At 41.5% G+C, this 15,012-nt stretch overlaps 1 protein-coding gene across 5 annotated transcripts in view; it reads left to right on the top strand.

Annotated features, from left to right (window-relative positions):
• The window catches only part of SH3GL2 (SH3 domain containing GRB2 like 2, endophilin A1), a 210,008-nt gene that overhangs the window by 165,225 nt on the left and 29,771 nt on the right, over positions 1–15,012 (top strand). For 4 of the 5 annotated variants that reach the window (XM_080667635.1, XM_080667638.1, XM_080667636.1 and 1 more), the window contains exons 2-3: positions 1,733–1,801; positions 11,990–12,062. In XM_080667635.1, coding sequence (XP_080523761.1) covers positions 1,733–1,801; positions 11,990–12,062 — 142 coding nt within the window. The remainder of the gene's footprint in view (positions 1–1,732; positions 1,802–11,989; positions 12,063–15,012) is intronic. The other variant, XM_080667639.1, reaches the window with a different exon arrangement.

The following is a 15,012-nucleotide window of genomic DNA, read 5'->3' as shown; positions in this document are numbered from 1 at the left end:
ACATCCTCGGGGGCTCTCAGCGGCTCCCAAGCGCTGCCTAAGGAGTGGAGTGCCCTGCGCGGCTGGAAACGCGGGAATATGGATACTTGCAAATTGGGGAGGGGGAGGTTGCAATAACTGCTGCCGAGCGGTGCACCATTGGAGGTGTAGGTCCCAGGGTCCGCGGGTCTGCAGCTAGGGTAGCAGGATTTTGGCTGGAGTAGCTGCTGGGTCGTGGGGCAGTTCCAAGGCCTCTCTGGTTGTTGGTGGTGATGAGTTCCTAAAAAAAGGCCGTTCTCCACTTCAAGTTGGCGTGGGCTCCTTGCTGGAGTCCCGCTGTCCGGGGAGTGCCTGCAGCGGTGGTAGTCTCTCCTTGTCAAGGAGAGCCTGTCTGCCAGCCCCTGCCGCTCCTGCAAGATTTAACTTTCCCTCTCTCACTCACACACACACCACACACATCCACACACTCTCCTTTCATACCCTCACTCACTCACTTCCTCTCCCTCACCTCCGTCCTGCCAGCAGCCATCTTTTTCTCTCCCGCATATTCTTTTTATTACTGCTGCTGGGATGAAATGAATGGTATCTGCTATACAGGGCCAAAGTAGTGGTAGAATTCAGACTCTGCATTTCTCCAAGAGTGATCTCTTCTAAGGGAATTTAAGACAGAGAAATAAAGGGTAAGGAATACACCTCAGCCCCCAACAAGGGAATATCAGAACTTCCATAGCCAAGAGACAGGACCATGCATCCAGGAGCCCTTTTAGAAGGAGGTGAACCAAGCTCTCTGGAATTCACAGATTGTTACTGAGGTTGCTGTAGGTCTGATCATGGTGGGAATCCTTGCAAAAAACCTCAACCAGTGGCTGTTAAAGGAACCGAGAAATCATACTTCGATATCTGTGCATGATAACTCGTGTATAGTAAGGTCTTATTGAAAAGTTCCTAAATACCTTTACAGTTAGAGGAATGGAATTGTTGTGTCATTAGCACTTAATATCCATGTCTTTGATGAAACCAAAGCCATTTTCTTGTGATTCCTTAATAAATTTTTATTAGACTTAATTTGAATCTATTTCACAATAGATAGGGCATCAAATTTTTTATGAATTCTACATTTGGAAAAATGACCATTTGCTTGGGTAAATGGATGAATATACAATGTATGATAATGGGAATTCATTGAGGGTACAGAAATGTCCTTAATCATCTTTCCATATAGTTTATATTACATATATAAGAATATAGACAACTACAGGGAACATTATAAGATAACTGTACAAGTCTTTTTACCTGAAGATCAGCTGAGCTGATACTTTTTTCTCTCCAGTTTGATAGATGTTTGTGATTTTCTGTTCAATAGCCCTTGAGGAATAAGTTGAAGAAGTAGCAATTTTCTACCTAGGTAGCATTTTAGATCCATTAGCAGAGGGAGAGGATTATTATATGGTGCTGTTGTCCCTCAGAACTTTCAAAAGGAAAATGTTACTGACTAGATAGTTATATAATGATTTATATAATAGAAAGAGCAGTGGGGTTGAAATCAGAAGACACATGAGTATTTGAATTATTTTTTTTCAAATCTTATCAGGTAAATTATTTAAACCCTCTGAGCCACAGTGAAAATGGGACTGCCTGTCTATGTCACAAAATCGTTGTGAGATTATACTAGATGATATTTGTGAAAGTGCATAAAACTTGTAAGATTTTTAAAGGAAACTTTATAATAATTCTTTTTGGTTATTTTCCACAGAAAGTGAGTGAGAAGGTTGGAGGAGCTGAAGGAACCAAGCTAGATCATGACTTCAAGGAGATGGAGAGGGTAAGTCTTCACCACACAAAACTCCCTTTGTTACAAAACTGCCCAGCATCCTAAAGAGGAGAAGGGAGAAAGGAAGGGGAAAATGTCCTCCGCTGGTACCTGGGAATACATTTTGTTATTCTTGAAAATTCTCTTTTTTTAGTGTCTTATTTTAAAACAGAAAATGTAAAGTATCCTGTCATCCCTTTGTACTATCCCAAGAACAAAATGTCAGTGAAGGTGAAATTCCATCATGTACTTTTCCTTGTGGATTTTATCATCACTTTTCCAAATAGGGACCACTTGGAGCTGGCATTGAAATGTGGTGAGGTGGGAAGAAAGAGAAGGTGGGGAAACGGTGCCTTAAATGTTTTGGGGAGAGTTTGAGTCACTTTCTGGCTTCAGAAGACTTTTCCTACAGGACCATGCCAGCCATAGGAGCAGGGCGATGTGGGGAGAAGGCCGTGGTGGAGCCCTTCCCACCCTGACTCTCCCTCCTCTTCCGCTGCTGGTTGCACAAGTCAGTTTATTGCTTGGAGCCTCTATGTTTTCATAAATATAAGAAGAGAATATGAATCACTTTTTGAAGGACTTTTATTAAGGGTGAAAAATAGTGTAAATCCTTTAGCATTCTGCCTAAAAGTAGGTTCTCAATAAGTGAACCTGGAGGTGAACAAAATATCCCATTTCATTTTTCTTATGACATATTGCCATAGTTTCTCTTTTTCTTTTCTTTCACTTTGAGACTGTTTTTAGCAAGTGATACTTAGGCTTATGGTGAAGTGTGTGTATCACTCTGTGCAAAGAATTATTTTAGGTGTGAAATTGCATATGGGCAAAGGACCTGGGAATACAAACCCTGTCCTTGAACAGAGAGGATGTCAAAAGCCTGTGATACCTAGAAATCATATTTTTTACTTAGTCCGTATGAGTTCCAGTAGGCTGCCTCAGTTTTGCTATTTTTGCTCTTTGTGGGAAGAGTCCAACAAAGACAATTTCTGGATATTCTCTGCCTCATGTTTTTTGTTTTTGTTTTTGTTTTTTTTGTGTTTGTGTGTGTGTGTGTGTGTGTGTGTGTGTGTGTGTGTTTTCAGTTTTTCTTCTGATGAGTTCATTGATACATTTAACAAATTCTTGTTTTGTGCCTCCTATGAGCCAGGCATGGAGGGTATGGCTGTGAACAGGATAGACAAGGTTCCTGACTGCATGGAGTTCTTAGTCTAGTGGGGAAGGAAGACTATGGACAAATACCAACCAGTGTGGCAAGGGGAACGAGACTTGGCACTAGAGAAGCTTAGAAGAGAGGAAACTCACCCACACAGAGAAAGACTTTCCTGCTATTTAAGTGAAGATGCGGGGGATGAGTAAGAGTTAGAAGAGCCTAGTGTGTTTCTGGTGCAGGGAACAACAAATAAGAAAGAATAGGACACGTTTGAGTTCCTGAAAAAAAAAGATGAGTTGCCAAGAGACAGTAGTCTCATAAAATGAGACTCTGTAGTATTTACCCAGCTGATCATTCTCAGTTCTTGAGATGAATGTCACTGATAGGATAGGTACCCACGGGAGAGGAGATTTAATATGAGTCCTCAGTCCCAACCAGGAGTCCGGGAAGCCAGCCTCTTACGCCAAATGCCTGGCAGCCAGTCACCCCCACTGGATTGAAGCTGGCATTGGTCCCCATTTCTCATCTCTGGACAGTTCTGAATGCCACCTGGTCATCAACCAGAGCTGGTAGCCATGGCTGTTCATAGTTCTGGAAATAGTATTCTACCTATTCTTCTCCTACAGCATCTGAATCTCCAGACACTGACATACCTGCTCAGAATGACTTGAGTCTGACTTTACTCCTTGTAATGTTTGAGTTCTGCGCTCATTATGAGCAGCCATCTAAGTCTGTTCATTTGCACCAACCTCTGTCTACATCTGATCTTCCTTAGTCCTCCCTTATCCTTTGATGTCTCCCTCCACCCTCACCCTGGAGGGAATTTACAATATGTCACCTGGCCAGTGCCATATCATTGATGACAGATTAGGCAGGTATTTAGGAATTTAGAGCTAATGAGGCAGAATTTGAGTTCTGCCTTCTTCATCTGCCAGGATGAAGGGTCGCTGCCTAAGCTAAGACAGACTAATTTTTGTTTCTTAAATGATAGTAAACAGAATAAGAAATTTGTAGAACAGAGTAGAGTTTATAACTCAATGACTAATTGAGGTTTTGAATCCATTCTAATCTTACAAACTAATTGAAATAAAAGAGGATTTTGCAAGTATTTTACGTTAGGCAAAGACCCAGACATCCCTCGAGTCTGAAGATAAGGTTTATTTCTCCTATTTTCTAAAAAAATAATGAGGTTCTAGAGGTTCATTTCAAAATCTAGATATTCCTACATTAAAGTAAACACTTAGTAATCGTTTGAAGAACACACCTGTGGCTATGTATTTGGGTTTATAGCTATGTAAATTGAGAGATTTAGATTTCAGTGCAGTGTGGAAATCTGTTTTATTCCATTTTATTTCACACATCTTTTGTCTATCTGTGGCTCTATTGCAATTTTTTTACTTTTTACCCAGGCTAAATTTGCAATAACAGTAAAGATTTCTGTGGTAATTAGAAAGCACATACTTTGGATTTAGAATAACAAACATTTTATCTCCTGTTAATATGTTTATTACTCACAAAAGTGTTTTAGCTCAATATTCCCAAGGCTACAGAAGAATCATCCTTTTACAGTTGGCTTTCTGATCATAAGGATTCAGAGTAGAGAGAGCTTGTTCATCTGTATTCTCAGAGGTGCAATTAAACAACAGAATGAAATAAATTAGAGGTTTGCATCAAGCAGCACTACCGGGAGAGAGAAGTGGGGATTCCTAGAAGTTGTTTCTCTAATCAGACACCGCAACCACCCTCCTGCTAAGATGAAGTGAAATTGCCATTTGTGTCTGTCAGGCCCTGCAGCCTTCCCCTCCCACAGCTGATTGCGTGAATTCCTGCCACTGTGTTGTCTCTGCAGGAACTCTGCCCAGAACCCTTTTTCTCCTCCTCTTTATGTGCCTTGCACTGAATTTGTTTGTGTTCACTTTAAATGGCATCTGTTGCTTACCAGCTTCATTAAACACAAACTTAATTTCTTCTATGGTACAGACATTGTGTGTGCAAAGCTGCAGAAGTTCCTAGAGGAGAGAGCACCTGAGCTAAATCCTGGAGTTTCCTCATGGCCCTGCACATATGGGTAACGCAGCAGTCCCAGCCAAGGGGGATAGTGTCTCGCTTTGCAGTCTGAAAAGTATGCTGGGAAATCCCTTCTGCTGAAACCGGAGGGGTGTTAGGGTTAGACATGTGATTATAGACCATTTTAATAAGAAAGGAATTCTTTTTAAGGGGCAGCCTCAAGTTTAAAGAAAAACTGGATGTTGAGAAAGAAAAGAAAGAATGCCATTCCATAGGAGAGTGAGGAAGAGTGGGTTGTTTGCAGAGTGGGGTGTAGGGAAGGGCTGATAGAAGGTCCATGGTCATTATCTTCATACACTTTATTAGTCATTGGGTGGGGAAGGGTTAGATCCTATCCAACCTTATGTGATAGAGCTACCCATTTATGTTAGAAACGGTGGGGAGATAGAGTCAAGCTCAACATAAGAAAGAACTTTCAACTGTCAGAGCTGTTTAAAAAGAGAGAGTGACTGAATTCCCCATCACTGCCCATGTTTAAGCAGAGGCTAAACCCACAGTTCTCAGCTGCAGTGTGAAACACACTGAGTATCATCACTTTCTAGTCTTGTGGCAAGTAACTTGTTACTAATGATGCCACTTTTTAATAACGTCACTCTAACTTGAATTTTAGTGATTTATCTCAAATGGGAGAGAAAAGAGTCAAGTCCCAACCAGCACATGAAGACTGACACACATCCCTGAGTGCACCCATGGACGTCTGTCATGCCCATGGCTGTCTTCTTCATAGGTGCGGTGATAAAAGAGATCATGTGGATTTCTGTACTAAGATATTCACTTTCTGGTGACGAATTGTAAGATGGGAGAGAGCCCCCAATAAGGTATCTTTTTGCTTATCCTGAAATTTAGGGGAGACAGATTTCTTCTCAGTTATGTTTTCAAATATATTTCCAAGCTAATACTCATTAAAGGTAATTCCCAAGGTTAGCAAGAGCCCTTTCTGATGTGGTTCAGTAGGTTGGGCGTCATTCCATGCACCAAAAGATGAGCAAGAAAATGCCTTGGGGCACTCTCAGCCAAATGCCTCATTTATTTTTGTTTTTCAACACCTGTTTGTTAATCAGACTTTCTGAATTACGATGACTGCCAAATGGCAGAGATACATGAACTCTTCCGATCGGTAGGGAACTATTAAGAACATTGCATTGGACCAGCCTGCATCTGGCTGCCAGAGAAATTTCCGCAGGATTCTGCTTCATCATGTCTCTCTGACTGGTTTCAGTAGGTGTCCTCATGCAGGATTCTCATTGCTTTACGTGAGCGTGTGTGTGCGTTCCTAATATGTCTATTCTCTTAACGTCGGTGATAGAGAATTAAGAATTTGAAAAGATTTTAGTTTTCCATTTGACATTTTAATGTTTTCATTTTGGACAGCTGTTGTGAGTTACCCGCTGTCTAAGTGGGTGCTGATTCATCAATTTATTACTGCTCATTAAATCCACACACTGTGCTCCGTTTTCAGGTGTGTATTTTTTCTTTAGCTCTGTTCGTGTGTCCCCGTGACCGCATCTGGTATAAGGTAGTATCTGATGGAATGAAGTTGTATGTTTCAGTCCTTTTGTAGCTCCACAAAGAGTGCTGTGTTCATGTGGATAATATAATAACCCCATTCTAGTCAGTTCAGTGCCTTTCAGTTCTCTTGTATCTTGTCTCTAAAGACTGAGGCAGCTGGTGAAATGACCAGCCTCATTCATAGATCAGCGTGACATACCTTAGTGAAACGAGAACCTCAGCAGAGGGATCGGCACACTTTTTCTATAAGTATATTGGGGGCCACAGGGCCTCTGTGGTCTCTATCGCAACTCCTCACTTTTGCTGTTAAAGAGTAAAAGCAACTGTTGACGCTGTCTAAACAATGATGTAGCTATGTTCCAATACAATTAATCTAAAAGCACTAAAATTTAAATTTCACATAATTATTATGTGCACTGAAAGAGGAGCCTTCTTTTGAATTTTCTCAACCATTTCAAAATGTACCCAAGAACTTATATAAACATATGCCTAACCCTTGGGCACAGACAATAGTGTGGTAGGCCTGGGAGGACCAGATTGGGGGGGGGGGGGGGGGAGGAAGAACATCTGTAATACTTTCAACAATACAGATACATTTTATAAAACAAAAATGTAAAAGCAGGTACTGTCCTGATTTTTGCCTGCTGGCCAGTGTGCCAATCCTTGCCTTAGCTGAGGAAGAAAAATGTTACAGTGAGTAAAGAGGTTTAGAGAGCTATTTTTCTCCCTACCCAACACTGTAAAGTATAAGACTGGATAGTGGAGGAAGACATTTCGGACTCTAAAGTACAGTAGACCCTTGAACACACAGGTTTCAACTGCATGGGCCCACTTATATGCAGCCTTCTTTCAATAAAACCCTGCACTGTCTCAATCCATGGTTGGGAGTTTGAGGATGTGGAGGGCTGACTGTATGCCTTGATTTATGCCATTTCATACAGGGTACTTGAGCACCCAGGGGTTTTGGTAAATGTGGAATGGGGGGTCCTGGAAAACCAATTCCTCATGGATACTGAGGAATAAGTTAAGTTTGGGGGGAGTCAAAAGTTATATGCGGATTTTGACTGCATGGGGGATCGGTACCCCTAACCCCTACGTTGTTCAAGGTTCAACTGTATGCACATTTGCTAAAATGTTGGTATTGAGAAAGTTGAAGAAAAAGACCAGAAGAATATATGCCTATGCTTTTACCTCCAGGGGAAAATTATTTTATGTAGAGTTTTTATTTCCTGAAAACATGCATATATCTGTATGCAGGGTGTCCCAAAAAATGTATGCACACTTTAACAGCTGATAGCTCAATTTTGAAAATGAAATCTATTTCAATAAACACTGCCTTTATAATTATTTAAAGTGTGTATACATTTTTGGGGACACCCTATATGTTTAGAGTTCACTTTCTCTAAACAGCCTTCCCCAATGGCTTCCTACCCCTATCCAGGCAAGATTAGTTACAGAAATGGAGGCTCAGGAGCTCATAAGAATAGAAGTTGTAATTTAGGACACATCCAAACTTACTTTCAAGTAATAGGAGATTTGGGGCCTTGAGGAAAGCATTAGCTATGTGTCATCAGTTCAAAGTTAAACTCTGCTGCTCTCCAATGGGAAAATCTCTTGCCAGTTATAATAAATTATTTAAGTGGAAATCTTAGTTCGTGTGAATTACACCAGGCCTGTTAACAAGAGGATATGCCCTGGACATTGCCAGATTAGGTTTATAAATAGCTTTCCTAGCAAGTGCCTAACAAGGCACATTCACAGTTCTCCCAGGGTAATGGCCCTCAGCCTATCCCTGGCTGTCACAGTGTGGCTTAATTTAGCGAAAAAGAGTCCTGACCTTGTTAGTGGGGACAGAGACGAAAAGAAGGTAGAAATTGGCCAGCCACCTTCCTGCGGATGGTCATTGGACAGTTCTGTTCCTCTAGCACTCTTTCTTAGAAACCCTCGGATCCAGGACCTTCAGGACTGCTTTCTCCCAATCAAGGCCACACCAGTCCTGTGACCTCAGGGAGTTTATTTCCCTTGTCTAGGTCCAGATTTGCATATTTAGGAAGTTAAGGCTTGGAGTAGATTCTGCACTCCTCTCTTCCTCCTATGTTTATTTAACTCTGTCTAATGATCTGTCAGAGTAAAATCAAAAGGGAAAGCCTAGTGAATGATTTGCTAAGAGCTGTGTCCTGTTTGGGGTATGTCCTGATAATGCTGTATACAAATAATTGTTTTGGATAAAGTTGTTTTCAGAGTTGGATTTCAAGTGAAGGTTATTTTGCACTCTGATCAAAAAGATTTAGCTACAGCTTGTACTATAATGATGTCTAGTTTAGGTAACTAGGAGTCTGCCTCATTGGGCACAAAGTCTGTAAAGTCTGTATGGGTTCCTGCCTGGGAGATTTCTTTTAAATCATAGGGGACGCTGAGGTTGTTTCTATTCCTACTCCTAGGTGCTGAACCCTGCTCTGGGGATCACACTTAATGAATGCTCTAATATTGGTCTCTCTAATGTGTTTGTGTTTCCCCTGAGAACACTGGCTTTCGCCAAGCTAGTAGCTTCTCTTTATGGAGCAGGAGTAGTTGGCTCTCTATTTACAGCGCTCAGAGGGAGAGGCAGTTCCATGCCCAAAATAAGAACCACTTTTCATGCCTCCCTTGGTAACCTCCTTGTGGACCATTCAGGATTCACACTGCTGGCATCCAGCTTCTGTAGAGAAGCCTGTGTAACAGCATGCGTGGGAGAGCCTCTTCCACAGAGGCCCAGGGTAGAATCGTGCTTGTGGGTGAAGTTTCCTCAGACCTTGGGGATTTTCAAAACACAAGCAGAGGATGGGGTGACAGGTGCTTTTCTCCTCGTCCTCTGTGGCTGGCCACTGCCAGGTCCCCAGACCTCATTCGGAGGACAGCACAAAGAGCCTTCCAGCTCTGACGGGCTCACTTTCTTCAGGTTGGGAGATGCTCCTGTTTCCTCTCCTTTTATGAGGAGCATATGCTCTCAAGAAGTAGTGGTTAAGAGCATGGGCTCTAGAGCCGGAGCTGGGCAAGTTTCTCATCCTCTCTGTATCTAGTTCATAGGGTTTCTGAGGATTAAATGTGTAAAGATGCTTAAAGCCTTTGGAACAATTTCTGACAGAGCACTTTATGATGATGGTGTTTATCATTATTATTGAATACAGTCAAAAGGGCAAGTTAGAAATGGGTTAGCCTCCTAACGTTTGATAACTTGGGAATATCAAAAGGATCGTTGGAGAATTCTGGCACCCTCTCTTAGAAACCTTGACCTTTGAAATGACTTTCTTTCCATCATAGCCACACAAGACCTTGGGATCCATATGACCTCGAATTCTTTAATCCTTGTCTTATAGTCAGCAGGATCTCTGCCTTTTCCTCCCATCACACATGTAACCTGGACTTTCAGCATGTTTGTTCTGCATACAACCTTTGAATTCATTTCCATGACATTGAGTACATAGAGCTTGATTGGCATTTGCTGGTGCTTCCAGAACTGCCACGTGTGGCCATAGAAGTCCTCATTGTACAACTTCAGGGGACCATACTCACTTCAGAAGTAAATTCTACTTAGCACATGCTCAAGTCCAAGACATGTTAAACTCAGTCAGACCAAAAGGACATGGCACGGGGTTCCTATGTAGGCAGGCACCTTTTAAATGCATTTTTATACCATGATGACTTCCCAGTAATAGCAAACTTCTTTACACACACAGTAGTATGACTAACATAGAACCGGAAATTGTTAAGTATTAAAAAAACAAACTAAAAGATAAAATCTTCTGGTGGGTTATGGCTTGGTTTCAGATAATGAAAGAGAAGGAGGCTGACCACATCCATGAAAGGATGATTTTATAAGGAGGTACAGTGATGACTGAAAACTTTTATGCAATTGAGGGAAGAGCCCTTAAACTCCAGTTAAAACAAAACAAAACAAAAATTCCCCATGCACTTAATTGATATCTGAAATTCTATCATCAAAAATGAGTTCCTTTCTTTCATACCTCTATCATGTTATATGCAAATATCTTGGAGAAGAGGGTACATTTATTCCCACTAGTCATTTACCTTCTAGAGTGAATGAATGGACCAGTCCCGTTGGTAAAAAAGGATTTTGTGGGGGAATGTAGAGAGGACCCAAGTGCAATGAACAGCCTCTCTTAACTCTAGAAAGAGGACATGGTGACCAGCTGGGCACAAATACTGACCATTCAAAATTGTGCAGAGGTGTACTCCAGCACCAGGACTTTTATTCAGAATTAACCAAAAGTTCAAGGGCTGATTAGAAGTGTTTGAGCAAGATTTTTATATACTCAGGATGTTCTCAGCAGTTAAATAAAAACTTTCTGTCTCTTGAATAAACAGTTGATGCTGCATTTTTCTTTCTTTGGGGCAGTGAAACTTGTCACCATTCCCAGCCCCCTACAGACATTCAGTAAATGCCTCAGGGGTAGAATATGATTCCTTATTTTATCTACATTTATTTTGTGCTGAATATATTCCTGGGCCATAAATGCTTGTTTCTTCTGGGATATCTTTTTCTCCTGTGCAACCTCTTCTGGTTTAGGAACAGTTGGCTATTTTTCAATATGGATCATCTCCGCATGGCAGGGTGAGCTCCTGTTAATCCTGCTATGAGCTCTGTAAATCCGGGGCTCACCTGGGGATTTTGTTTACCTGCATGTGCTCAGTGACCAGAACGTCTACATCAAAAAATTTACATTCAGCATTGCTCTGCATTTTTAAGCATGGGCAGCCAAAGTCCTGTACTGTTCCTGGGTCATGGGACCTGTCCAGCCCCACCATTTGGCCTGGGCACCCCTACCAACCCAGCCTTGTGATGACAGCATGGCAATGTAATGGAATCTCTTCTGTGAAGTGACGTCTTTCAGCGACTTAGTGGAATTTTGGAAATGCATACTTCCGATGGCCTGGGCAGTTTCACAAATGTTCTTAAAGTGAACACAAAGATTTAAAATTCTTTTTTTTTTTTTTAGAATTATAATCATTCATTTATTCATTCATTTTTATTGTTGAAGGTATTATAGATGTCCCCCATCGTCCCCCTTTACCCCCCTCCTCTGTCAGGCTCCCGCCTGACCCTAGGCCTTCCTTCTTTATTTTTTTTCTGGGTCGGTTGAATATTGAACCATTTTAGAGATCATCTCAAGCTTTTTATGGGAAGAGGGAGCTATCCTCGCCTTATTTTGCCAGAAGACAATGAAGTATATTTTGAAATAAATTTTAGGAAATGACCAGTATCCTCTTCGGATGAAGTAGGCTTTCCAGTCTCGATAGATCACATGGGGTACAAAGCCATCCTCACTCCTCACAGCCCTCAGCCCCTCACCTTCCACTCAGGACTTGTTACTTTGTTGCATTGCCGGTAGTTCTGAATCTACTCAAGGGAAAACTTAAGATTCTAAAGCTAATGGTCTTTGTCATTTAGAATATTAATTTTCTCATTTCAGAAAGTGGATGTCACCAGCAGGGCTGTGATGGAAATAATGACTAAAACAATTGAATACCTTCAACCCAATCCAGGTAAGGGGTCACTTTACAAGTTCAGGGTATCCCTCCAGGTAACCTGTAAGCTTCTCTTTGAGCGATATTTTAGGTTTGGTGTACTTCTGCTTCCTCAGCCCCTTTTCTATAGGTTCATTGACTTCAGGTATAGCACTTTCACCTGGGATGGGGGTACTTTTTAAGGCTCACATTGAAGTGACTGGGGGATGCTGTAGGATTTTATCTGACTGTGGTGTATTTAACAGACTACATTGTGTGGACGGCTTGGGTGGCACGTAATGTCAGAATAGCTCTAAGATGTTATTAATGCTACTTCAATTTTCAAGGGATGACAAGAAAGAAAATCAGGATAATATTAAGATAAGAAATAGTAATCCCCAGAAGGTATGAAAAGATAGGAAGTTGAATAATTTCTGTGAAGAGAGATTTTGTTCATACAGCCTCACTACAGTCTGTGGAGGTTTGTTTTGTGTGTTCATTTTTAAAAAATATATTTTTATTAATTCCAGAGAGGAAGGGAGAGGGAAAGAGAGATAGAAACATCAATGATTAGAGAGAACATTGATCAGCTGCCTCCTGCACGCCCTACACTAGGGATCAAGCCCACAACCCGGACATATGCCCTGACTGGGAATTGAAATGTGACTTCCTGGTTCATAGGTCAGCGTTCAACCACTGAGCCATGCTGGCTGGGCTGGAGGGTTGTTTTAAATTCTGCTTCCTCTCCAAGCAAAGCACAGATCAGCATTTGTTCCTGCTAATGTGGTAGGCCATGAGAGAAGGAAGTTATCATAGAGGCAGTGGAGCTCTGCCTTGGAAAGAGAACCAGGCAGAACTGGAGCAATCTCTGAAGGCATGAGGTGTAACAGAGCAAAGCAGCCGACATTCTCACCCTCCTCCTCCCTCTTCTTGCTGTAGAGCCGTTTGTAACCTAGAGCATAGAGAGCTGAAGCAAGGCTGAATGTATTTAAGTGAAATGCAATTGCTATTTGGAAAACTGCTTACTCTTGAGACTAGTTTCTTTAAGAATTGCAAGTTGGGATTTCAGTATCTTTGGTGGTCCTAGGGAAGATGGCCTGGGCATTGGGCAAGACTCCATGTGCTTGGATAGTGAGCATTAGTGGGCAAGAGATAAGAAAAGGAAAGGTGTGGGATACAAGGAAGCAGGCCAGTGCAGTAGGCAGTGCTGAGTAGCTCAATACTGCCCCCTGCTGCCAGCTGCAGTTTTATTCAGCCTTTGTTTACCTAGGATAGGAAGCTGTGTTTTGAAGATGAACAAACTATGTGGAAATAACATTTCTGTTTTTGTTTTTCTTCTTAAACTACATCAGAGATAGGATTATGTGAGGAAGGGAAATCTATAAGTAATATGGTGGTAAGCTATAGGAACCAGGCATTTAACTGACAATGGACCAAATGGTTAGGACATTAGGAAAAGAATAGCAAAAATCAAGTTTCAAAGCCTTCTTCATGACCTTCATATTCCACGGAAATGCAAGGATCTCTTAAATGTACCTGCAGTCCTTAGTACTTAAACAACTGTAATAAGTCAGGTTCTGAGAAGGGAACTACTCACCCTGCCTCGCCATAAGAAATCATACAGGAGCAAGAAATACTTGTCCTTATCTTTATGTAGAACTTTGAAGTGCCCTTTGATTTCTTGGGATATACACATGAATTGTGCTAGTAATTCATTGCAAGGCCAAGATAAACATAGGGGAAGGGAAGAAAAACGTAATACTTATTGAGCACTAATGCATTTTCAGTACCGTGCCCGTTATATACACAAAGCCATCTCTAAAAGTAACCTTTTTTTTTTTTTCTGATGGCAAAAATAGAACACAGTTGAACAATTCATAGTATATAAAAGTGATTAAATATCTACTGTGGTACTAAAACTCAGTGGGGACCCATCACAGTTCCGGGTACAATGGAACGATGCTCTGCTGTAGGTAGGTGCAGTCCCCAAATTCAGGGCCACCCAGAACCTCAGAATGTGACCTTATTTGGAAATAGATTTATTCTCAAATGTAATTAGTTAATGATCTTGAGAGTAACACTCATGCTGGAGTTTGGGTAAGCCCTAAATCCAAGGACTGGTATGTTTCTGAGACAAGAGGACACAGAGGTACTGGGAAGAAAGCCATGTGAAGGTGGAGGCAGACATTGGAGTGATGCTGCCCCACGCCAAGGAATGATAGGAGTTCCTGGAAGCAGGGAGAAGCAAGGAAGGATTCTCCCAGAGAGCCTCTGGAAAGAACCAACCTTGCTGACACATTGACTTCAGGGTTATAGGCCCTTGAACTTTGAAAGAGTAAGTTTCTCTTGTTTTCACTTGTTTGTGCTAATTTATTACGGCAGCACCAAAAAATAAATACAGGAGGCTCACCTCATTTCATGCATGAAAAAACAAGGGCCAGAGAATTTAAGAAACTTTCCCAAAGTTATACACTTAGAGGGGATGAAGCCAGGATGGAACCCCAGTGTGACGCTTCCTAAGCCCATGTACTTTACATTGATGGTCCTGCCTCTGAGAAGGATGGGCTCACCTTCATTTAGGTGGAAGGGACATTCGCTTTCAGAGTGGTGCAGCAGAAATTCAGAAAGGAAACAAATTGTGGGGTTGAAACATTTTTATTTAATCTTTTAATTTATTTTATTTACTTCATAGAGGAAGGGAGAGGGAGAGAGAGATAGAAACATCAATGATGAGAGAGAATCATTGATGGGCTGCCTCCTGAATGCCCCTAACTGGGGATCTAGCCTGCAATTCTTCAGTCCACAGGTCAACTCTCTATTCACTGAGCCAAACCAGCTAGGGCGAGGCATTTTTATTTTAATAAAAAGGATTATAGGAAGAGGTAATTGGGGTAGATTTATACTTTCAGAAATGACACATTTTTAATAGAATGCTGAATGTGCTTTGTAGCTGCCAATATATTAGTTTTATGCCTATTTGCAATTGAAC

The sequence above is a fragment of the Plecotus auritus genome (genome assembly GCF_963455305.1).
Source record: "Plecotus auritus genome assembly, chromosome: 5".
In the NCBI taxonomy this organism is placed as follows: Eukaryota; Metazoa; Chordata; class Mammalia; order Chiroptera; family Vespertilionidae; genus Plecotus; species Plecotus auritus.
The sequence above is the reverse complement of the archived record's forward strand: the minus strand, read 5'-3'. Positions and strand labels throughout refer to the sequence as shown.